We start from the raw sequence: 23,922 nt of genomic DNA on the forward strand, positions 1-23,922 counted from the left end.
GAGGAGCTGCAGCGGCGTGGCAGCTGATGTGAAGCCAGAAGCGGGAACAAATACTGAGCAGAAATGGGCAAAGAAAAGGGTATTTTGAATGCTGTGTTACGCTTCACAGCCCTGGCAGATGCCTCTCTCGACAAGACCAAAATGGGTCGCCAAGAAGAAGAGAGAAGTTACTGGTGCACTACAGGTATTTTTTTAGTTGTCAATTATACAGTGGTACCGTCCCAATGTTTTTTTTAGACACGAACGGCTATTTACGATTTGGGCTAGGCGCTGCTAATTATGGGCATTAGCGAGGACAGCTATTTCGGGGCTTGTGTCAGACAGCATTAGGTAGCACTAGCGTTAGCATCGCGCTCGCTGGTCACCCGGGAAGATTTTCAACACGCACGTAACATATGTACATTATAGCGATCTGATTTATCTCATTTATTATGTATTGTGCAAAACTATGACAGGAACAACATCAAACTGAAAGCACTAAATGAATAATGAGCCAACATCCGCCAGTACAGCCTGCAGGACTTTATTTTATTCTGAGAGGTGCACCAACAAATATGTACATTAGCACTCAATAAGGTAATCAAATCTTACCTTTATGCGTTCTCACATCGTATCAGCATTTGGGACCAAATATGAGGTGAAAAAAAACAAAAATACAGTAAAGTAGTCGTATCTGTATAGTGGGAGAAGGCGCATTGCAAAGTTAAATGGTGCGTTCAAGGACCGTGGAACAAGCCGCTACTAACAAACATGCAAATATTGCGCAGTTTCTATACTATAAATTACGTTTAAAAATATACAGTGGCCATATTTCCACAATTTGTACCCCTTTACAAATAATTGATTTTTTTTTTCATTGCACCTGAATGTTTCCCACGGCCGGTGGTTGGAGACAGCATGCTTGGGGCTATGAAGTGCTCTTTTAGCATATGAAAATACTGTAAGAATGACACTTTTATGCAATTGGCTTCTTTATTTTATAATGTAAGATTAACATCTTTGTCGACAAATGTAATCATTGAAACATATCGAATCGTATCATTTGTACACTATCGAATTGTTCTGTTTTTGAAATATATAGTTTTTTAATCATATCTTAACTCGTGTATCTAGATGTGTATGGAAACGTTTACCACAAAGAGATTTACATCCCTACTAATTACAGATAAAAACTTCTATCTGTGATTAATTGTGATTAATTATAAGTTAACTATAGACAAAATGAGATTAATCAAGAATGAATATTTTAATCGATTGGCAGCCGTAGTTTTTGATAATCAGTGCAATATACTTTACAACCAATACATGTTTTAACACACACAGTACAGTATAAGCTGAAGGACAAGCGTAAAGACTGAATCACAGTCACTTTGGGTTCTCTTCAAGGTTTCTTCCTTTTAAGGCAGTTTTCCTTGGGTCTCCAAAGCTCCTGCTCGTGTGGGCCTTTCCCACACTGACCGGGAGTGGGTGACACGCGAGGTTTACCATTACACTTCTAGTGACATTGCCTGTTTTCATGTGTTTTCATCTGTTTTGAGTTAAAACGGTGTATAAACGACCCCAGTGACATCAGTCAGCATTGTCAAGATTGCTTGCGAGATCGCACTGTGTCATTTCTGAGCATCTCCCTTAAAAGGTTTACACAAAGGCTCTGAGGTAGTGACACACGCCTCAGTGCTGTTTGAAGTGGTGCGCCATCCTCCTCCTCATTTGCCCACTCGCATTTGCTTGTACCGGGAGCAGAGTGACCTTGAGGTCTCATGAAATAGGCCAGTAGTGAGACATCTCACAAGACACATTTTTTGTGGTTGATGTTAATACATAACCTGGAAATGTGATTATTACCAACATTTAAAGGTATGGTTTTGAGCCACAATATGACACAAATGTCTTCTACGTACAGTAATTTGTCATGACTTGTTTCAAGGTTAGCAGTTAACACTGAAACCTCTTTTCTGCATGGATTTTTTTTTTTTTTGCAAACATTGAGTGTGTATTTACAACAGTGATAGACGTATAGAGTGCATATATAACATACTGTATGTGTGGAGGTTATAAAACACATTACACAAGACATAGGACAGGTAACAAATGGAAGGGACGTTTTGTGCAATGTCAAGACATTTGACAGAATGCGAAGTGGGCTGTATACTAACAAAAGACTATTAATATATATAAGGGGGTGGGGGGAAACAAGATAATGATACATAGTAGTCAAGTTGATGCAGTATTGGAGAGAGAAAGGCAGAAAATAAAAAAATATTGCACTTATGTGTATAATAATAATAATGGATTTAAATCTAGGCTCTGGTCGCTTATTGTAAATATGGTGTGCTTGGGTGTCTTAGGCCACCATTAGAGGAGTTGTTTTAGCAATATCTTAATGATCACATACAACGAGATTGTAACTTAGTCAAGCGCAGACCTCTACCAATGCCAAACTGTCAACTAAATTTAAAAAAAACAACAACTACGGGTGAATTTGTGTCTGTTAGTTAGCAGGAGACTTCCTGACTCATGGAGGATGGCAAACAGGTGGTATGAGTGCCATTATGATTCAGGAGGACGAAGTGTTCCATTCATGTAATCAAACTGTAGTCATAAATTCCTGTATTAGCCCCTAGATTTTTATTCGGTCCATGTGTCACTGCTCTAAAAGTCTGGTGGAAATCGGCCTAGTATTTGTTTTCCTTCTAATTACTACTTTTACCGTGTGAAAATGAAAAAGTGCGTTAAACTATTGGTGCCTATACGTTTGCACAATACTGTATAACCTTTAAAATTATGATGCAACTATTATTAGTTTTGCATTTTCCTTGATAAAGTTACCTTATTTTTTTAAATGCCTTTTTACAGTTATTTTCAAGCATCTTGTGTAAAAGTTTGGATTTACTTCAATAATGACATTTTCTGATAAATATATTGGGGAAAACTATCTACGATACATCACAATATACAGTAATCAATCGGATATTGCGGTTAATTGGTTCCAGACCTAAGGACCTTTCTGAGACATCGGATTCCTTAATTATAAAAGAGATATTTTCATAGTTAGAGCATAGAAAACTTGCTTTCAACCATCTATAAATACCTTTTTAAACATTATTAGAGCCCTGTACTTATGAACTAACACCACGAAAATCACCTTTACACTTGTATTACCCAATATAGTAGACATAATACGAGTACAATAAGTTCCTAAGTGCTAAAGTGCTAGGTACTTTAGTGTCAGAACCTGCTGATGTTATTACATCACATTACATATTGACATATTTCTTACACAAAGAATGTGTGCAGATACTTTTGTACTTAAATATTCACAGATGTAATTGTGTGCACGCTCACCTTTACAAATGTATTACCCAATATAGTAGCCATAATAATAGAAAATAAGACATTAGGCCTCAATAAGACATAACATAGACTGACTTGTTACCATTAGGAGAGTTCCTTGTTTTTTTCTGGACAGCGTACTTCCTGCAGTGGCTATTGTCTCATCAACGTAACATTACTGACACATTACTGAACATTGATATCACATCTTTGAATGCGCCTTCTGAATGCCTTATATTTATATTTTCATATGGTCCCGTTTTTAGCCTTGAAAAAGCTTAATTTAGGCCAGGAATATGTAAAATTTAATTACATATGATTTTTTTTTTTTTTTACTAATAATAGGTCGTAGTCAAGCACGAAACGGCAATAATTTATTAATTTAGAAAATCCGTGATAGAGTGGAGCCATGAAATTTGAAACGTAAGGTGAGGGACGACTGTATATACAAGATCATAAGGACTTGTGTAACTCTAATATTTATGATACTGTATGTCTATTTATGATACTGTATTTTGTATATTGACTATAGCTGCTTGACCACCGTCTAAGACATAAACACCGCCATGTACGGTCATCCACATTGTTATACATTGATCATTTACCACACAATAGCCAGTCATTGTGTAATTTGCGCTGGCGTACTGTAGAACCTGGTTTGTCATGGCATTGGTCATCTTCTGTACGTAATGTAAATTTCTCATGAAAGCGGGTGACTCAAGGTTAAACCGCCACTCCCTGACCTTCCATCATCTACAGTATTTATTACTCACCTCGAGTCTGCGTGATTGCATAGCATGGGGAAAAAGGGGGGGGGGGAAACAATTCCGCTCACTCCTCTGCTGCTGTCAGTCAAAACCAAGGACCGCCCTGCTACATATGTAGACCCCGGGTCTACGTATGCTTTTCTGGAAGTGACGCTTTTTGCCGGTTTATCCAATCAAGGTGACCGGTCCCAGCATACCTTGCAACACTAGTGAGGATAAGCGGAATAGAAAGATGGATGGATCAATCAGGGTCTTACTTTCTCGCAGTGAGCTTCCATAAGCTGAATTTTGAGCTTCAATGGAGATTTATTATAGGCAGCGTCCGTGCTGTTGCAGACGGAAGAGATCGTGCCAGAGAGCGAGCAAACACTCAAGGGCAGATTAATGCTCAACTTACTCAGGAAATTAAACACATTTTAGCGCACTTTTAAAGGGGTTCTATTATGCTTTTCATCTTTTCTGACTTATAAATGTTGTTACAATGTTGTATTCTCGTGTTAAACGATGCCAACGCGTCAGATAATGAGGTTTGTGCATTTGGAAGTGAGACATGAAAGCAGTTTTGGACGGCTCTGCACGCTGCATTTTACACGAGTGAGTTTTTATTCCATTGACGTCAGTGCAGCCCAGACTTCCTTATATTGGCATGCCCAGCGCCCCCGTTGTGCTTTGCCCTGTTCACGGTGTTACCATGTTGAGCAATGGCTCCCAGGAAAAGTTCATCTTTCCTTGTAGTCAATGAGCAATTGCTACTGATTCATTACCTCTGCCAAAAAGTTTTGTTTTGATTGATTTGAGTCTTTTCTACTCTCTTTGTTATTTGGCGGGATTACGCTAAACCTAAACAAGGCAATTTCCATGAAGCTTGGAGTAGAGGTGCCAACAACGTACCCGTTACATGTTGGTGAAAACCTGAATAAAAATGAAATAAGAAGAATTACTTTGTCTTTATGCCTTTAGAGTCACATTTGCGTTAACTGTGTGGCATCACAATAAAGGCCGTTCACTGCATCATCTACTGACTTGTTCTTGTCAGAGCACGTGCTTCTGAAACGTATAAACAAATATGTGGACTGCTATTTACATTTGTCTTTAAACCAGCATGAACTGTATAAAGCAAGAAATGCGGTTTGCCTCATCCAGTCATGCTTGACTACAGACGGTGAAACCAGGTGGCGGCTCGTTTCCCGGGAAATCTCATATTGTAGTTTTGTTGTGCAGCCATCATCTCTCTGTGTAACATTTGACTCACCACTCTGCGAATCACACAACTTGATTTAAAACAAATTAACAGTTGACTGTCAATCACTCTGCAGTGACAACTTTAGTCATACCGTATCATACATACCGTATCATACAAGAACATAATATTCCATGTCTTGCCATACCATACCAGAGCATACCATATAACCACATACCATGCTACTGTATACCATGTCACACTGTACCATGCAACACAACAACATACCATGCTGTCTTGCCATACCGCTCCGTACCATAACATACCACGTCTTCCCTGAGGTACCATACGATACAATGGCATACCATGTTTTCTTGCCACACCATACCACACCTTATGTACCATACCATGCCATACAATCTCGCATCATACAACTGCATACCATGCTATACTGTACAATGTAATGTTTTGCCATGCCATGTCGTAACATACTATACAAAGTATACCATACCATACCATAACATGCTCTGCCGTACTGTTTTGTACCACTTCCTTACCATACAATACCATGTCACATCTTGCCATTCTATGCCGTACCAGACCATAATAACTGCCAAATCTTGCCTTGACATGCCATAGCACTACATAACTTACCATATCATGCCCAACTATATGTACTACAGTATATATGCTTTACAACACGCAGTGTGTGGTATTGGAAGCTATGCTGTGTTAAGTGTTGGATTTCATTAGAAGCTTCAGTTTGGAGCAATCACACATTACTCATAGTCAGGATTGATCATCCAGATGTGTGGTCGTCATTATTTTTAGACTGCAGCAGTTCAGCTGCTCTTCTGCTGTTGCCGTATTGAAGAAGGTGTAAGACCCATTAAAACTGTTGCAATAAACAAAACACAAACAAGAAGATTCCCAGTCGCACCTGTAATGATTTTTTTTTTTTTTTAATGACTCTGGTATGAAAGTAAAGCGGGTTCTCACGTTTCGATTTATTCGTAAAAAAGATGTCACACCATGCAAATCATAACCTGGAGAACATTTTGTCCGTGTGTGGTTCTTAAAAATAGATTCCCACATTTTCTCACCCTGTCGACACAAAATGACTCTCCAAACTCGAGTATAGTGTCCAGTCATTGCCAGCAGTCCACATGAGAGTGAACTGCACCAACACATTGTCAGGCTGCTCATTTGGATGATAGCGCAAACAATGTAACGCTAATGAACAAATACACAATTGTTATGTAAGGCATCTTTACAGCAGTTAGTCTTACGATTATCATTACAATGTGGTGTAAACATGAATAATAGGAGTGGAAAGGTGACTATAGGGGCATGACATCATGACATCAGGGCTCTAATAATGTAAAAAAAAAAAAATATTCAATGTATTAATATTGAATCTAGGGATACTCCGATCAGGTTTTTATGCTGCCGATACCGATCATCCATGAGCTACCGATCACATAGATTAAGTGTAAATTTCTAAATAAAAAACATAAAAAATCATTTATTTTTATATCTTATTTCAACCCAAACAAAGTGAATATGTTTTTATTTGTTTTACCAGAACATTAACAAAATGCTGGTATCCACAGCTCACATTTTGTATTTCAGAATGCATTTCTTTCTAGTGTTCTCACATTATTAACAGAAAACCTGAAAATCAGGCTTGCAGGCGCCTCATGTCGTCGTGGGGGGCTACCTGGTGCCTGCGGGCACCACGTTGGTGACTCCTGGGCTATATTATATGCCATAAATTTAGACAAAAACACTGACTTACTTTTCCAAAATCACTGGTGAAACTTAGAAGATCAGACTCCATCTTTGGATGCAAGGGCAGCTTGACGGCACTGCAGCAGGACCCCAGGCAGTCGCCAAACCCGGTTTCCTCCACCCTCGCCGACGGCCGGCCATCCAGTCCGACGAATCCAACCACTGTTCATGCTACCATGGACATGTGTCCCGCGTTTTGGCTAATTAGCTGCCGCCCGACCGACGATCACATCGCGAGCCGCGAAAACTCACCACACCCTGTGGCCGCCCCCCAAATGCTGCACCAAACTAAATCTTTTGAAGGCATATTTTTCAGGGTCCAACACTTATATCACTCTCATGACAGGAAGTCCCACACAGCAGGCATGCTTGTTTTGGCTTTGTGAAGGGAAAGTGGGCGGGAGACGGTCGCAATAGGCTGGCTGCTGCAATGGGGGCGGAGCTGATCGGCGTTTTAAAGCAAGTATCGGGATATTTTCACGGAATTTGGCCGATACTGATCGGTGGACGATCGATCGGAACACCACAATTGAATCCTATATTGCGAAAATTCATTTATCGCGGTCTAGTCTGGAGCCAGTTAACCGCTGTTAATGAGGGACAATTGTATAGATTTACAATCCTCTGAAAATTACTCAACATTTGTTGTCCTGGTGAGAATACCAGCAACAACCTAGTGAACTGCATGCCCAAGAGGATTAAGGCAGTGCTCGATAAAATTTGCACGAAATATTCATACTGTGGACCCATTCACTGCGAGGTGTACTGTATTCACGTGTGTTGCCAGTTATTTAGACAATAATGTCTGCGTGACAGTGAATCTATACTGCTATACAAACTGTACACTGACTACTCTAAAGTCTATCTAAGTCTAAGTTAATTTCTATAAGATTGTCCCTTGAGAAGGAATGCTGAGTGTACTCACCTGTACTCATTAGGATGTTGTCATCCTATGGCAGAGGGTGCCAAAAGTTTTTTATCATTTTTTTTTATCATTATACCAAAAAATTGATAAATGAAAAATATTCTTCACCTTTTACTATGTTTAATAAACACCATAAAACCAATCCAAGGTCATTTAGAAATGAAATGGTATAGAATTTATTGATGAAATGACTTTTTCATGGATTTTCGCATCTACAAAGAAGACAAATCAAATTTGAACAGTATGGTGCTAATATTGATAATTGTAGTAATTATTAAATAAAGCGTCCATTGCGTTTCATCGCTAATGTAGGTAAAGGTACGCTTCGCAGGTTAATATATTTAAAAGGTAAACAGCTTTGTGTTAAAAACAAACAACACATTCGATTAGAATTGCTTTGACAGCTTGGAACAGTACAACTTTTTTCTTCATGGAGCTTTTTGTGTTGTGTTGTGTTGTGTTGTTGTCAATGTTAACAATAAGCCCCAAATTTTTCCACCATGGGCCACATGTAGAAAAGGAAAGGATGCAAGGGCCACTTTTGATATTTTGTAGATATGCGAAGAAGTTATATACTGTACACTGCTGGTCAAAAGTTTTAGAACACTCCAATTTCTCTGGAGGAAACACCTACATTTTAAAATGTTAAGATGGTCTGTCTCTCTTCCATCGTTAATTCACTTTTTCTTGCCATTTTTGAAGCAACAAATTACTTTCTCCAGTACAATGCTGTTCACACCTGTAGGAATTAGTTGCACCAACTGCCAAGGCTTGATCAACTTCCACTTCTAGAGATCAGCTTTAAATTGTTGACCCTCTTTGTATAATTCTGAAATATACATTATTTTTCAGTTTTGGGTAACCTTATGTTTTTTTTTAGCCTCCGGCACGTCACAACTTACCTTTGTACCATTTCAAGCTATTCGTTAGACTCGAACGACTTGAATTTCAATAAATAACTGAGAAAATTGGGGTGTTCTAAAACTTTTGGTAGTGTATATATTTAAAAAAAACAACTGCCTCTCACATTTTTTCTAAAATAGTCTTCACAAATTTTCCTCTCTTAAAATTACGACTTTATTCCCAAAATACTATAACTCTTTCCCCAAAATTTGTTTTAAAAAATTACAGCTTTATTTTGTTATGTCTCATAATATTACGACTTTAAAAAAAACAACATATTTTGTCTTTAATATATAAATTCCATGCTACTGAAACGACGTTATATTTCCTCATAATGGCATGAGTTGATTCTTGTACAATTACAACTTTTTTCTTGTTAGTGTACAAGTGTTTTCTATTAACATTTTAGCTTTAATTTAGTAAAATCACAGCTGTCTTTTCCATTTTTCTTCCTGTAAATTTTCTTCTTGTAATTATGACTTCATTCCCATAATACTTCGACTTTATTCCCATATTATTAGAACATTTCCCATAACCTAATTTTCAAGAAATTACAACTTTATTTTGTTTTGTTTGTTTCTCATAATATTAGGACTTATAAAAAAAAATACAAATGTCCTTTAATATTTTAAATTTATGTTACTAAAATGACTATTTTTCCTAATAATATTACCATGTTATTCTTGTAAAATTACAACTTTTGACTTCACTCATTTGTCCATTTTTGCTGTTTTTTTACTTTTGTTTTCTTGATAAAATATATTTTTTAGAATGTGCCGTGTGTCAATAAAAAACAGCAGTGGGCTGTAAATACGGACGGGACTCTTCCATCTGCTTTCTGGGGCAGGCGGAATTTACGGGTTCTTGCTTGTCTTGCTGCATGTGCCACCCGTCCACAATTTTCATTTATTGCAATTGTTCCGTAATTTTTGCATAATTGTTACATTCCAAATAATTAAGTAATTATCTTCACTTTTGATTGACGCTGTCAGAAAGATATTCGTTTATATTATGGCTTACTTTCCGTTATTGAATACTGTATATTGGTTTATCTTCAAATAAACACGTATTTCAATACAAAATTGGCCAATGAAAGTATATTTGCTGTTTTTGTAAATTAAAAATACACCATAAGGTGCGTGTTTTTTTTTGTGAGTAAGTGGTGAGATTTTTGTGTGAATGAGTGCCTTCTTTAGCACCAGGGTGACGCTGGTGAGTTACAGTAAGTTTACACACAGGTGCTGGTGCTGCTGGTAAGTGGAGGATGTAGGTCACGTTTGAGGTTAGTGCAATACATTTACAACGTATAGAACGCAGTAATGCAGGATGTGGCCTACTCAGTGCACTGCCAGTCACCCACCCCTCATATAGTACATACTCCAAAGCTATAAATACTGGCAGGTCATTTATTGTGAATCAATTCCAAATAAATAGAAAAAAGACAGCATGAAAAAAAATAAATATTTCAATAGACACAACAGACTCAATATGATTCCAATACAGTCCACCCGCGTTGCTCACACAAGTGGTAAATAATATATCTGAATCTACACAAAGTCCTTTGCTTCCTGAAGTGATCCAGTTCCCATTGATGAGGGTCTTCACAAGGACACAGGATGGCTCCTGTGGCGTTTAGAAGCCAAATATGTTTCAATGTAGTTAAAGAGCACGTCCAGCTCCCCCATGGCTTTGTACACACCTTTATCCTCCAGCTGGGGACAAAAACATTGGTTTTCATCAAATATTCTAACATTACGCATGCATGCATTTCCTGTAGCGCGGGAAGCAAACTCACCTGACTGTACGTCGAATTTAGATTTATGATGTCAAACTGCCTCTGGCAGGCAAAGTATTTTCTCTGGAAGAGGAACAAACAGACATATTTAACAGGAGTTCGTTAAAAAAAAAAACCTGAGCTATGTTCCCTCCACTTGCAAGACGTGGATGATGCACACAACACGCTTAATGCATCACAGTCCTTCCTATGAGACATGGTGGTGACCTCTTCACTTTTTTTTTGCAATCAACCACATGTGTCACATCTAAGGGAATGTTTGGGATTTAGCCCAAAATCAGGAAGGAAATTTTGATGCTATGCATGAGGGAGTCATCCACACACTTGGCTAAAACACGTGTTTTACTCAGAAGCATGACACTCTACCTTCTAGCGTTTGGAAACAGAAACTGGGTTTTGTGAAAACAAGAACTACACAAGCCGAAAGGGCCAAACACATACGGTACAGTATACGCTGCTGGGCCATTTGATGAAAACATTCTGAGTGGTCCACAACACCGAGCAATCGATGACTTTCATCTACTGTTACACGCGAAAGGAGCCTTCTTTCTCCAACATCTTCATTCATACCTTCACTATACAGTTATACACTGCAAAAAGTGAAATAAAAAATACTTATATTTTGTTTTCTATGTTATATCAAGTTATATGTTCTAAAATAAACAAAATAATCTTTCAACAAAAGTCCAATTTTCTGATTTTCAGACATAACTCAGATCCAGTTAGTTAAAAAGAAGTATTTTTAATTTCAGGTATTTCATCCTTACTTAGATTTTGCTTTTTGCGTAGTTTTGTACAACAAACATACCGCTTGGTGTGAAGTAAACACACCCTGCTTTTACATGCAATAAATATGAAACATCATTTCTATAGCGTTCAGCCCAAAATGATTATTCATTCCCTGGACAAATGAATCCATTGTTATTTCTTGAATAGGTTTCTTTGAACTAGGAATGACGCCAGAAAGTGACAAAATGAATGTTTTGTTGACGAATATTAATTATTTGCATTGTTTAACATTTCCTCTGTTTGTCCAACATGCATACAAGGTTACATTGATGTACACCCCATGTTTACAGCTACACAATTCCATATGTCCATAAAGGAGTAGGAAGAACTTCATTTAATAATGACAATGCATGCCTGATTATACTGTAATAATGCTGATCATGATAATTATTAAGTTTAACATGACTAAGAATTAGTGTAGTGATAGCACTGCTGTCACTATCCTAAGCGAACACAGTGGTTTAGCGATATTCTTTTTCCGTATACTTTAGAATTTAGACAATTCTAACAATCAACTTAGAACTTTGGATCTGCATCTTTTAAGAAAACAGAACACATTTTGCACATGCAACTTTTTGGCAATATGTTCAAAATCATGAACATAGCAAATGTATACACAGTAGATATATATGTTCCCAGCTAAAATATACCCATGAAACGCTGGGTATAACGCAGGGTATTATCAATATGTGTTTTATCCAATGGTCTTTCAGTGTGCGCTGCGCGTAAATTGCGCATATTTTCATCCAATGCGTGGAGTTGCCAGCATACTCACACATTTATTGACCTCTCTCTTCAGCTCATCGAATATCTGCTGTATGGACTCCATGTGAGGCTTCAGCTCCCTGGTGTCCTCCGTCACCCCGGATAGTGCTGTGGGCAGCACCGTCCGCAGGTAAAAGTCCAGTATGCTGCTCATGGCGTGGCAGGCAAACGGCGTCTGAAAGGAAAACAAAAACCGTTTTAGTCATTGCTGCTGCTGTTTTTGCACCATGCAGCAGTTAAGCAAGTCCACTTACTTTAAATGACTCCTCGACACTCTGGTCTAGCAGCGCGGTGTGCAGGTCATCGTTTGCTTCCTGTTCAATTCAAAAAGAAGAGACGAGTGTCAGAGCAGACAGACGAGTAGCCGCTGCTTCATCTGCACGATGATGCCTTCAAGTACCGACTCGAACCGACACGCTGCCTTTGTACTCACGTAAAAGTCCCTAATCTGTAAATAATCTTGTCGCAGCTTTCTGAGCCTGCCGGGGAAGCGCTCCACGAAGCGACAGCACTGGTTGTTACACATTGGAGTGCTCCACACTTTGCTCAGGAGAGACTGGACTAGCAGAACCAACAGGAGGAGACTTCTGGTGCTGCGCATAATGATGGAGTAATGGAGACTTCTCGGCTTCTCAGTCTTGGTGAATGCTTATTTCTGGACCTATGTCTTGTCTTAATATATAGGCGAATTATGACTGGGTGGGAAGTGACAAGACATGGTTAAACATGCTTATTACATGCTGGGAAGTTTTTTTTGCATGCAAGGCACACGGGCTACTCCCATTGCACTGACTGGTAAAAATGGTGGGTTTCTTCTTGGGGAAAATTCCGGGTGGCCCTAGATTTCCACATTGCAATAAGTAATTTCATCATCATCTTAAATATAAATATATGGTGAATACCTTTACAGTACATTTTTAAATTGACTTGATGCTAAACGTGGAGATTTTATGTACTTTTGGATATTTGGTAATTGGCCACAAAAAAGCATGTCTTAACAATTTGTTATTCCTCACCTAGCAAACAATAGAGGAAACGGTGCCATTCACATAGAAATACCTACCACCTGACGGGACGTTCAATTTGATGACAGCAATTTACTGTCGTTTGTGATGCCAAAACATAGAGTCTTATGTTTTCTCAAATATGAAAAATGTTAAATCCTGTCCAATTAAACCTCAGATTTTGGGAAAAATATGCGTAAAACACAAGACTTTGACAAATCTTCTCATATGTGTTATATCTCTGTGCTTTTTCTGGATTTTTGTCGCTTTTTTTGCAACACTTATTCCATGACGTCAGACCAGATTCAGCAAAAGATGTTAGGAGGCAAAGAAGGCAAAGAAGTAAGCGTATTTCAGGGGTGTCTAAAGTGTGGCACGGGGGCCACTTTTGGCCCACAGCTTGTTTTCATTAGCCCTTCGCGTATTCTAAAAATAAAATGAATCCTCTATTCATGAGATATATGATTAAATACAGTCGTCCATTCCCACATCGCAGTTACAATTTCACGGCTTCACTCTATCACGGTTTTTCAAACATTCATAATTAATAAATCATGCTGTTTCATGGATGAATAAGGCTTATATTTGCGTTTATGCAAAGTTTACATTTTTTTTGCCTAAATTAAGCATTTTCTAGCATAATAGTGGCTAAATGAACTAAAATACAAATACAGCTATTAGGAAAATGCATTCACATTGTGAATGTAGTACTCTACATTGGTCACTAGGTGTCAGTAATTGTTCGGTGAGAAAAGCTTCAGACTTGATCGACGGAGCAACAGGCTTTTATTGCAGCTTGAAATTATCTCACAACAAGCACAATAATAATAATAATAACATAATAATAACAATAGTAATAATCTTAATAAGAACACGGACTAGTGTTGCTGTTGCATTCCCCACGAAAACCTGAAACTCAACTCTGAACCCCCAACGTCACTTCCTATCCAGCCGTTGCTCAGCTCCCTGAGGGAACACATTTACTGCGACACACACAAGCACAGGTTTTACTATATTGGCTAACACAAATATAAAGGTGACTATATGCATGTTATTTCATGTCTAGAGGGCTCTAAAAACATAAAAAAACGTAATTAGATGGTCGTGAACAAGTTTGCTATGCAATAACTACGAAAATGTATCATTTACAAAGAAGGAATCCTATTTTGCGATAATTCACTTATGACGGTTGGGTCTGGAACCAGTCAACCGCAATAAATGAGGGATAGTCTTCAAAAACATTTTTTTTTTGTAAAAAAAATAGACTGTTCTGCAGAAAACACATCTCATTCACCATAAGTCGATAATAATTTATAAATACGTGATCATACAGGTAAAATGTACACCATACATGGACCACTCTTAGAAAGCCCACAATTTTTACATGTTTATGTCTTTATGCTTCATTAATAATGTCATTTCGTCAAACCTTCAGATTTCGCACTTTTTTCGGCGGACCTTGAATGCACCAGTTCTGTGCTGTGTGAAGCACAAGTGTGTTTGGCTACGGAAGCGTCAGCTTTGACAGTCAATCAGGCATCAAAACTTTCAGCTTTGAACACAAGTTATCAGTGACGTGAGGTTCATGGCTGGTGAGGGACTGACTCCTTTCAAGTTTTTTTTAATGTTACTACAGGTTGCTCATTAAGAGGATAACAAAAAAAGAGAATAATTAACTTTGGGCATACAAATATTTTGTAATTGTTTTCAGATACTTCTTAGTCGCATTTATTATAATTTTTTTTCAAACTGAAAAACTTTTGTTTTCTTAACTTTACCTGAATATTAAGTAGATGCAGCCTTTCCTTCGTCAGGAAAAGTTCTGGTACTTTGTTATAAAAGTCTGACCACCTCCTGGTGAAGTTGGGTCCATCCCAATCCTCCATTTTGGCAGTCAAATTTATGCATTCATTCAGCGGAGCATAAAACCATTTGACTTGCTTGTAAAGCTAGCTCTAGCCGGCACTGCTGTTTATGTATTTCAATAAAATAAAATAATAAAAAAAAGCTGGCTTTTCCTGTGCAACGACGGCTGACAAGCACCTTCCAGCTCATGCACACCCCCACCTCTTCATTATATTAGCTGCGACATGCTGCCAAATACGAACTGGCGCCATGATCCCACTGAGTGTGCACTCAGTCGGTAGGCAGGGCTTGCGCACTACACCGTGGAGCCACGCTCATGGTGGCCTTATCTTAGCTTTCTTTTCTCTATTTGATCAGGAAATGTGAAAATTCAGCAGTTTTTAGTGAAGAAAATGTTAAAAAATGATTGGAATCATACAAAAAAATACATTTATAATACAGTTAAATTGACAAATATTCATATTTATTTGATGTTATTGTTCGTTTTTTTAAAAAGGTTTCATCATGACACCTGCCTCCACTGACTGCACGTCACTGCAGGTTAATAAATGATCGGAAATCATTACTGGAATTACAACAGGCAGGATTATGAAGATGCGGCTTGAAGAAAAACAAAAACGTAAAAAATAGACATTTTTATGAGCATATCAATTACTTGTTTTTTTTCCCCAAGTTGCTTGTGGTCCCATAACGTAAGCCCAGCGAAAAGCAGGGATCTTTTGTATAAGCATCCTTCAATTTTTCTGGATTAGTGGTAAAAGTTTGGACACTTCTTGTACGTATATGCCAAAATTCTAACTTTAGCCAATGTAAAGCAACATGGCTGGTTGATCTGAAGTGTGATCTTTTCTTATCAAAGGTTGTGTGTGTCATTGTTTACTTGACATAAGTGGTTAACGTCTTTTACACTGACTGTTGAGAATGTTATAGAATTAAATGTGCTAGACTTTTATTACACCAGAGAGGGATTTTGCTATTTTAAGGTGTACTGTACATTTTACTGAGGTTAACTTATGTTTACACTTGACAGTTAAGGCATGTTGAAATGGTAGCAGTAACAGTTAATACGAGTTTTATGATGGCAACCCTTGAACGGATTAATTAATTTTCCATTATTTGCTGTGGATGATTCAAATCTGACCAAATCAGAGCGTACCAAAACAGATAAAATGGAAGTATGCTGCTGTGTTTTCCTTTCATTTTCTAGTTTACGGGATTCAGAGTCCTTGTCCCGTGTCAATGTCCGTCCAGCCATCTTTATTGGGAAACTTTGGTGTTTTGAAATGTCATTGGAAGTCATGCCCAAACTAATCACCTAACCAGCACACAGTCTGCATCACTCGGGGTCAAGTGGATGTTTACTAAACGGGTGACACTTGCGTGACACATGCAATATTTAAGGATCTGCTCATCAGTTTTATGAGTGGTCACTGACATCGTGATGGCTTCTCATGTGACCTATATATTCACCCTGGTATATACAGGGTGCCGTAAAATATTTGACATCAGCAGTTTATCTTGAAAACTACTAAGTCTAGCTCAATGAAAGCGAACAGTTGAGGTGTTGAGCATCGTAAGTTTATTATGGGACCAATTTCATAAGGGTTCAATATGTGCGCTGCCGGTGACACAGCTGCATAGTCGCAACCTGAAACCATAACAAAAATAACACATTAGATCTTTTATTTGTTTCTATACATCCTGTGAAAATGGCCAAAATGATTGGTCTGAGAAATGATGTCAAATTGTTTGGGACACCCTGTACTTCTGCTTTTTTGGGAAGGTGAAAAATGAAACTAGTTAAGAACAAAGTGTTGTGTTTGTTTTAGAAAATCAATACATTGCAAAATCTAAGCACACGGAGAGTTTCAAAGATAAATGGGGTTATCAGACTGTGGTGCAACTCATGAACTCGAAATGATGCGTTTCCTGGCGGATGTTTTAAAAGTAACACAAAACCTCCACCCCAAAGTATAATTCCCGATTAAATATTTAACCCATAACAATCCAGGCCCATTTCTGCTTCAGGGAAAATGATGGGGGATACACCAGAGATCAAGTGGAACACATACAACACAATTTTGATGTTTTTGAATTTATTTTTTTAAATAAATACTACTAATTACAGTCAAAAAGTTGCCATCCACAATCACTATGTGAAACATGAGCACACGTCTTTCCCTGTTCTGTCGTTCTAAAGAGGGAAAAACAGTTAGCATGAATGAGCTAACAATACACATGATGGGACACGCCTATTTCGACTATAAAGCTCTGTAAAACACCTCCAACAATGTTTTACCACTTTCTATACATGCAATGACCATGCACTAACAGGTACATTCGTGATAGCGTGCAATATTTACAGTATTTTGCCGTATTTGGATCATTTTCAACATTACTGGAATTTCTAACCTGGGTGCATTGATTTCACATTTTTGGCTCAACAACAGCAGCGTGTCAAGCGCATATCTGTATGCTGTTTCTAATCATGGCAGACTTTGTGAGAGCTGCCGACTACTTTTAGACAAATGTTAATTAATTATATTAATTAATTAATTGTGCAGGAGAAGCGGCATAGAAAATGGATGGATGGAATTAATGATGCTGTATTGTGGTTGAATACGGCCTGCTGTTTGTCAAAAAATATGCATATTCAACCAAATGTGGACATATTTTTGCCTAAATTAAGCACTTTCAAGAATAAATATGGCAAAATGAACTAAAATCCAAATACTGTATAAGGCATTCAGAAGACACTGTGAATGGTATGTAGTGTTCTACACTGGTCACTAGGTGTCAGTAATGTTACTGTAATCGTCAATGAGACACACACGTCAGAGCAGGATTATTATTGCAACAACACATCATCAGAAGGGTAAAACTAACCTCTCACGACAAGTTTCGTTTGCAGCCATGCATACCTGTGGCGTAAAACTGCCTCCGCCATGTTTGACAAATGGATTCTGAGCTGTTTCCTTTCCATCACTGTATTTCCAAAGGCCTCTGTTGATTTGAACACTTACCTTATCGAGAATATTCTTGATGATGTTGTGAAGGTCTTTTTTTCTTCTTCCAAGGAAAGCAGTCTTATCATCATCTACCGTTAGGCCTTTCTCGATAACACATTTTGCTGGACGATAGTTGTCCTGCAAATTATTGTCGATAATGGATATTATTGACAACATTTTTCGAGACCATTTTTTAATTAATTACATTGCATAATAATGAGTACATCGTAACAAAAGCAATAAACTTGAATTTCTCAAGAGTATTTAACAGAGCTTTTAAATAAATTAAACAAATAACATAATAAATTCAACAAACAAGAAAGACAATAAAAACCTCAATGAAAATAAAATGGACTCTGAGTCTCTTTTAGCAAAAATTGCACTTAAAAATCACAGTCATAATCAAAAACAATAAAAAATAAACCCTGTCTCTGTTATAAAAAAAACACTCCAATAAAAACCACACACACAATTAAGTGTATTGTTAAACTAATGTAGGGGGTCATATTTGAGCTGGACCACATATCTGTGATGGCGGAGTAAAATGCGATGTTTCTGATGTCCTTCAACACGTGTTCTTTCACTCAGTTATACAGTTGAGGAATTGCTGTTTGTGACATGTACATGTACGTTCTCCCAGACAATTTGTAGTGTCTGTCAAACATTTGTAACATTTCCTGAAATGTTGGCTTTTCAACCGTACCGAGGTTGCAATTCTTTTGCGATGTAGCAAGCGTCATCGTCCGTGAGCGCGCACCATTTTGCGCCGTTTTGTTTATATTTACTTTGCCGACCAGACAACACAGTAAGCGTTGACTGTCTGGACGAAAGCTCTGCTGCACGTCCACACTGGGGCTGTGGCATTCGGCTTAGAAACCATAGATTTTGTGCTTTCGTTCATATTAGCATTTGCTTGCTAACTTGCTGCTAGCACTCTGTCTGTGTAGCCACTCACTAGTAGCCCCGCCTCCACGTACTGGAACAAAGAGGCTGAATGAGTGACAGGAGTGTCTACTCTGCAGAGTGAACCCTTTTGTCATCCAGCTTGTGTGGTTCAGAAAGACGAGGAAAACGAACACGCATACATGCACATGTCAGTTTACCAAGGCCGGAAAAATTAATCCTACTTCCTACTTAGTGGAAATTCACTTATCACGTCTGGAACCAATTAACCACGATAAAACAAGGGATTAGTGTACTGCATAAAATGGCTATAATTCCTAACGGGTAAATGTGATGTTTTTGTGAAACCTCTTAAATTAAAGCTGAAAGTCTGCATTTTCATTCATCCATTTCAAATTCATCGTGGTGGTGTATGAAGGCAAAAATCATAAAAATTCAGCCATTGCCCAAATACCTCTGGCTGTATATAGTATGGGTATGAAATGCTTCCCCAGTAAGAGCTTTACGAGAAACGCTGAGTTTGCACATTTCTTTTCTGCATTTTGTCATGTAAATTCACGAGTTGACGTGGTTGGTGAGCAAAGTATTTCTGAGCTTTGAGTTACACATTGTTCCTGATTTCAACAAACTCCTTGTCAGAGTTTGAATTACAATCAAATGACTGTACTGCTGACATGCCCTCTTGACAACTACCCCATTCCGCCTTGCATACGCCCCTTTGCGCCCCAGTGTGCCCCTGTAAATTGCTGCCAGTCTTTAAATGCTGAGAATCTGCCACTCACGTGCAGGTGGTATGAAACTGCTGAAGCACGAATTGCAGTGGAACATATAAGTACTTCACTGCAAATCGTCAAAACATTGTGGTTGCCGGTGTTCGTCTCTGAGGGTTATGCGTGTGGTAGGTCAGATTGGCTTTGCACGATTTGCTTTTCACCACTTCGTGCGTCACATTTGTGAGTGCCTGCGAAATGTGGAGGAGATTAAAAAAAAAAATCACACAAAAAATTCTTCCCCCTGTGTGACTATTGCTGAGTAACAAAAATCCAAGTGCGCATGACTAGTCTCTATATGAGGAATAAAGAGGAAACATGCGTGTAACGAGTTTCATGACTCCAGTGGACAGCACCCACTCAGACGAACAAGGGTGATATTCCTGTGACAGCGGATATTTGGGTGACAAATAACTGTTTTTTTAGCCACCGACAGGAAAAAGAATATCTGCTTACGTTAGTTAGATAGTTAGGTAATCTACTTTCGTGTTTACTGTGGAAACAGATGCAATCTGGAGATAATTAAATATGCAAATAAGAGCTTAAATGCATTCTGAGAAAAAAAAGACTTCCTCAGAAACTCTTTTTTGCAGAATTGAGCAAGCGACATCAGAGGAATGAATTGCTGTAAACCTGAAACTAAGATGTTTTTTTTTTTGCTGAAGTGGCATCTTTTCTGCGTTCAGCTGTTCAGCTTACGTAATATTGACTTAGACAGAGCATAAACCCCATTTTATTCCATTATATATTGGTGCAAATGCAAAATAATGCGCAGGCATTGCGTTTGCTATGTCACTGTGTGAAGGGTGTTAACCACACTTATGTAAGCACTACTCCGTGCTGTTCCCAGGTTCTCATGCATTGTTTTTTTTTTAATGAGTAAAAAAAAAACAAAAAAAAACAAACACATCATTGGAAAGTTAAAAAAAAACAATTCCTTGAGTTTCTTTTGAGGGTACCGAGTGAGCCATCAAATGACGGGTGTAAAAATGCCCACTCATGTTAATTCCATTCATCTGACTTGATGATTCAGAACCCAGTGCACTTCCAGAAGGTTGTTTTTAGAAAAAGTGTTCATCAGAAATGCAGCATAGTGGACAGTGAGAGGTCCCTTCATAAGTCTTGGCTGGAAAATACTATTCTTGATTAAAAAAAAAAAAATCCCTGATAATGTTAGGTCAGAGAATGCTGTCATTGTCAGTAATTAATTGACATTTTTCTTTCATAGAATACAACTCTGCTTGTTTGGGCGTGTGAGTCATGATAGTGGTGACTCAGGAAACTCTGTTCAAATCCTAGAAAGTTAGTTTTGCTTTTGCATGTATTGGAAACATACTTTTCTGTGGCATGTTTTCATTGTGCTTGTCGGGGTTCTCTTCAGTTTACTGCTGCTTCCTCCAACCTTCCATAAACATGTTAAGTTTGGTTTTTTTGGTGTATTTTTTAATGTGACGTAACTACTGAAAGATACCAGTGGGGGCAACGAGAAAAAACGTGACGATCACCATAGAGCTCATTGTTGTAGTTGAAAGCATAACAGCTAATGACGAGCATGAAAATGAAACTCGTGTAAAAACAGCACATTCTTCCTTCTCGGAAAATGTGCATTTGTTCAGTTTCACAACCAAAAATTTTACGAAAACAGTACATACCGAATAAAAGCGGCAAGCACTTAATTACAGCAGTAATACAGTACGTACAAAACGGCAGCAGGTGACGGTATCGCTCTGCAAACGCCTGTGTGCCTGTGGAGTACAGTAGGTAGTAAGTCACTATTAGTGCCTCGTTTTGATGATAAATTAATGTAGACTGAGCCACCTGCAACGAAGTGCTTGAAGGTGATATAATGCAAGTAGCATCTTGGAAGTAATGTTACTTCCTGACAGAGGAACACACTGTCTGACACTGTTTTTAAACTTTATTGCCGACCTTAACACGCCAACAGCAGTGCCCACTTCCCAACTCACTCACACATTTCTCTATCGCTAACCACACCAGTAACTTAACACTTCCTCATCACCCATTATTTACACTCACGGCAAGCGAGGTGCATTCAGGAATTTGCGATGATGTGATGATTTGCTGCATGTGGATTTTACTTCATATTGGTGAATTTATTACTTACCATAACGATGGTGTATAAGCCGGTCTATAAGCCTGCAACTTATACTGTAGTGCGGATAATTGTTCTCATCTCGTGACATTTCCTATATTTCAGAACTACGACTAATCGTTTAAATACTGTGCTGCTCGCGAGTCAGTGAGGAAACGGTAGCTCTGTCTTTACCAGGATCCAATCACGAGCTATAAGGCGACTCACCACGAGCGTGTCAACCCATCGGAAATCGCAGGAGGTCATTACTCAATATAACAGTCTGACTGATGGTGTTGTCATAGATAGAAGGCTACACGTTTTCGTGTAGGCTGTCTAAACAAAAATGACAAGCCGGAATTTTCAGATTTTACCACTGTGGAAGTCGTTTTAAAAAAATACAGTTTCAGGGCACTCAGAACAACGTTTCCATAGCTATCCACACAGAAACGCTTTCGGGTCAAAACGGCAAAGTATTTTATTGTTTCAGTCTGGGCTTCCCTACTGAGACTGCTGCCCCCGCGACCCGGACCCGGATAAGCGGAAGAAGATGGATGGATGGATGGATGGATGGATGGATGGATATTTAATATCATGTCTTTTTTTACATTCATAATTCATTTCACACAATACACATCATTTGGTAATAAATTAATTTAAGACAACAAAAATCTGAGGAACCACTTGGGAGCCGAAAGAGCCCTCTTTTTAGTGAGCCGAACCAAAAGAACCGGCTCTCTAAAAAGAGCCGAAATTTCCATCAGTACTCACTGCATACACTAGCCTACCTCCCCCTCCCTTGCTCATCCAATCAGCAGTCAGAACTCAGTCTAGATGCATTCACAGACTTGCGGTGAGTCGTATGTTCTCGAAAAATCCCCATTTGCCCTATTTCACCACGCTCGGCGAAGGGAGCCACAACAAGGAGGCTGAAGAGCCGCATGCAGCTCCGGAGCCGCGGGTTGCTGACCCCTGGCCTAAGTGATAACACTCAATGAATGATACCTGACTTTATTTTTCTCTAACAAGCATAATCTAGAGGCTCTTGCCTTTCACATAAGCGATTTCTGTATCCAAATGAGCACCTAAAAGTGAAGTTCTTATTTCTTGTTCCTACATCTTGGATAAGCAACAAGACTTTTGTCAGGCACCGCATGGTTACCTGCAGACAAGAACAAGTGTTCATAGGCGTGAATGGTTGTACGTCTATGAGGAAGCTTCTGTTAAATTAAATCTGTTTAATTTATGGTTAAATAGAGAATATGTACTAACTTTTTGCTGAAATCTAGTCTCATAAAAGCAAGTTTTATCTCATTTTATGTGTCCTATAGGAGCATTTGGCTTAATTCTCACCAGCATTTCACTTAGCTATCCAGCAATCTAGCTATGTGATTAAAAAGAACTTGCTTAATCTTAGACCTGGTTTCTTATTTTAGGACTCATCATAATCTTAAAAGTCACAAGAAAAATATTTTAGCAGTAAGTAATTCTTACCAAGCAAATTTTGCTTACACGGTTGACAGATTTTTTTGTTGTTGCTTGAAATAAGAAAAGTTGTCTCATTTTAACATAATTTTGGCCTGTTTCAAGCATGGGTAGGCCCTCTTTCATGATCTTTGTAAAAGCAGAAAAGACGCTGTAGCACCCTCTGCTGTGTGGCTATGTGCTGGAGTGGGCATGAATATGCACTGACTGCTTAGTCATTGTACTACTTAGTGTTCAGTGCGTGCGTGGGAATGTATAAGTGCATTACGGCACGTGACGTGAAAAATTCTGTGGTTGCGGCTGCATGCTAATCACTTTAGCTCAGTCATGCTGGGGTTTCACTTAATGTGTGTAAGTTTTCTCAGAAGCCGGCGTCCACACGAGGCGTCATCGCTTGACAGTGTTGGGAGATACATTGTTGTTCATATTCGTGTCTTATTTATTTAATGGAAAGATTGAATGTTTTGCTGAAATGCATTTTAAAAAAGCCTGTCAGAGCAGCTACAAAAGAATAGTTTATTCATTGTTGTTGAAACATTGTGTCAG

General features: G+C 38.4%; 2 protein-coding genes across 15 annotated transcripts in view; one reads left to right on the plus strand and one right to left on the minus strand.

The window, feature by feature from the left end:
* The first annotated feature begins 17 nt into the window (after positions 1–17).
* Positions 18–23,922, plus strand: part of LOC129185853 (sodium- and chloride-dependent neutral and basic amino acid transporter B(0+)-like) — a 97,714-nt gene continuing 73,809 nt past the window's right edge. For 11 of the 13 annotated variants that reach the window (XM_054783394.1, XM_054783396.1, XM_054783398.1 and 8 more), the window contains exons 1-3: positions 18–184; positions 12,283–12,644; positions 12,718–12,889. The gene's annotated coding sequence lies outside the window, so the exon portion shown is untranslated. The remainder of the gene's footprint in view (positions 185–12,282; positions 12,645–12,717; positions 12,890–23,922) is intronic. The other 2 variants (XM_054783395.1, XM_054783397.1) reach the window with 2 other exon arrangements.
* Positions 10,303–15,318, minus strand: il10 (interleukin 10). Of its 2 annotated transcripts, none has more exons than XM_054783413.1 (5): positions 15,031–15,318; positions 12,503–12,562; positions 12,259–12,423; positions 10,695–10,757; positions 10,303–10,611 (listed from the first exon to the last, which is right to left on the minus strand). In XM_054783413.1, exons 1-5 carry the CDS (start codon positions 15,136–15,138, stop codon positions 10,501–10,503), a joined length of 507 nt encoding a protein of 168 aa, XP_054639388.1. In that variant the 5' UTR covers positions 15,139–15,318; the 3' UTR covers positions 10,303–10,500. The 2 variants fall into 2 exon arrangements, with proteins under 2 accessions (XP_054639388.1, XP_054639387.1); XM_054783412.1 differs by lacking the exon at positions 15,031–15,318 and adding an exon at positions 12,682–14,929.

Source organism: Dunckerocampus dactyliophorus, chromosome 8 (genome assembly GCF_027744805.1).
Source record: "Dunckerocampus dactyliophorus isolate RoL2022-P2 chromosome 8, RoL_Ddac_1.1, whole genome shotgun sequence".
Classification (NCBI taxonomy): domain Eukaryota; kingdom Metazoa; phylum Chordata; class Actinopteri; order Syngnathiformes; family Syngnathidae; genus Dunckerocampus; species Dunckerocampus dactyliophorus.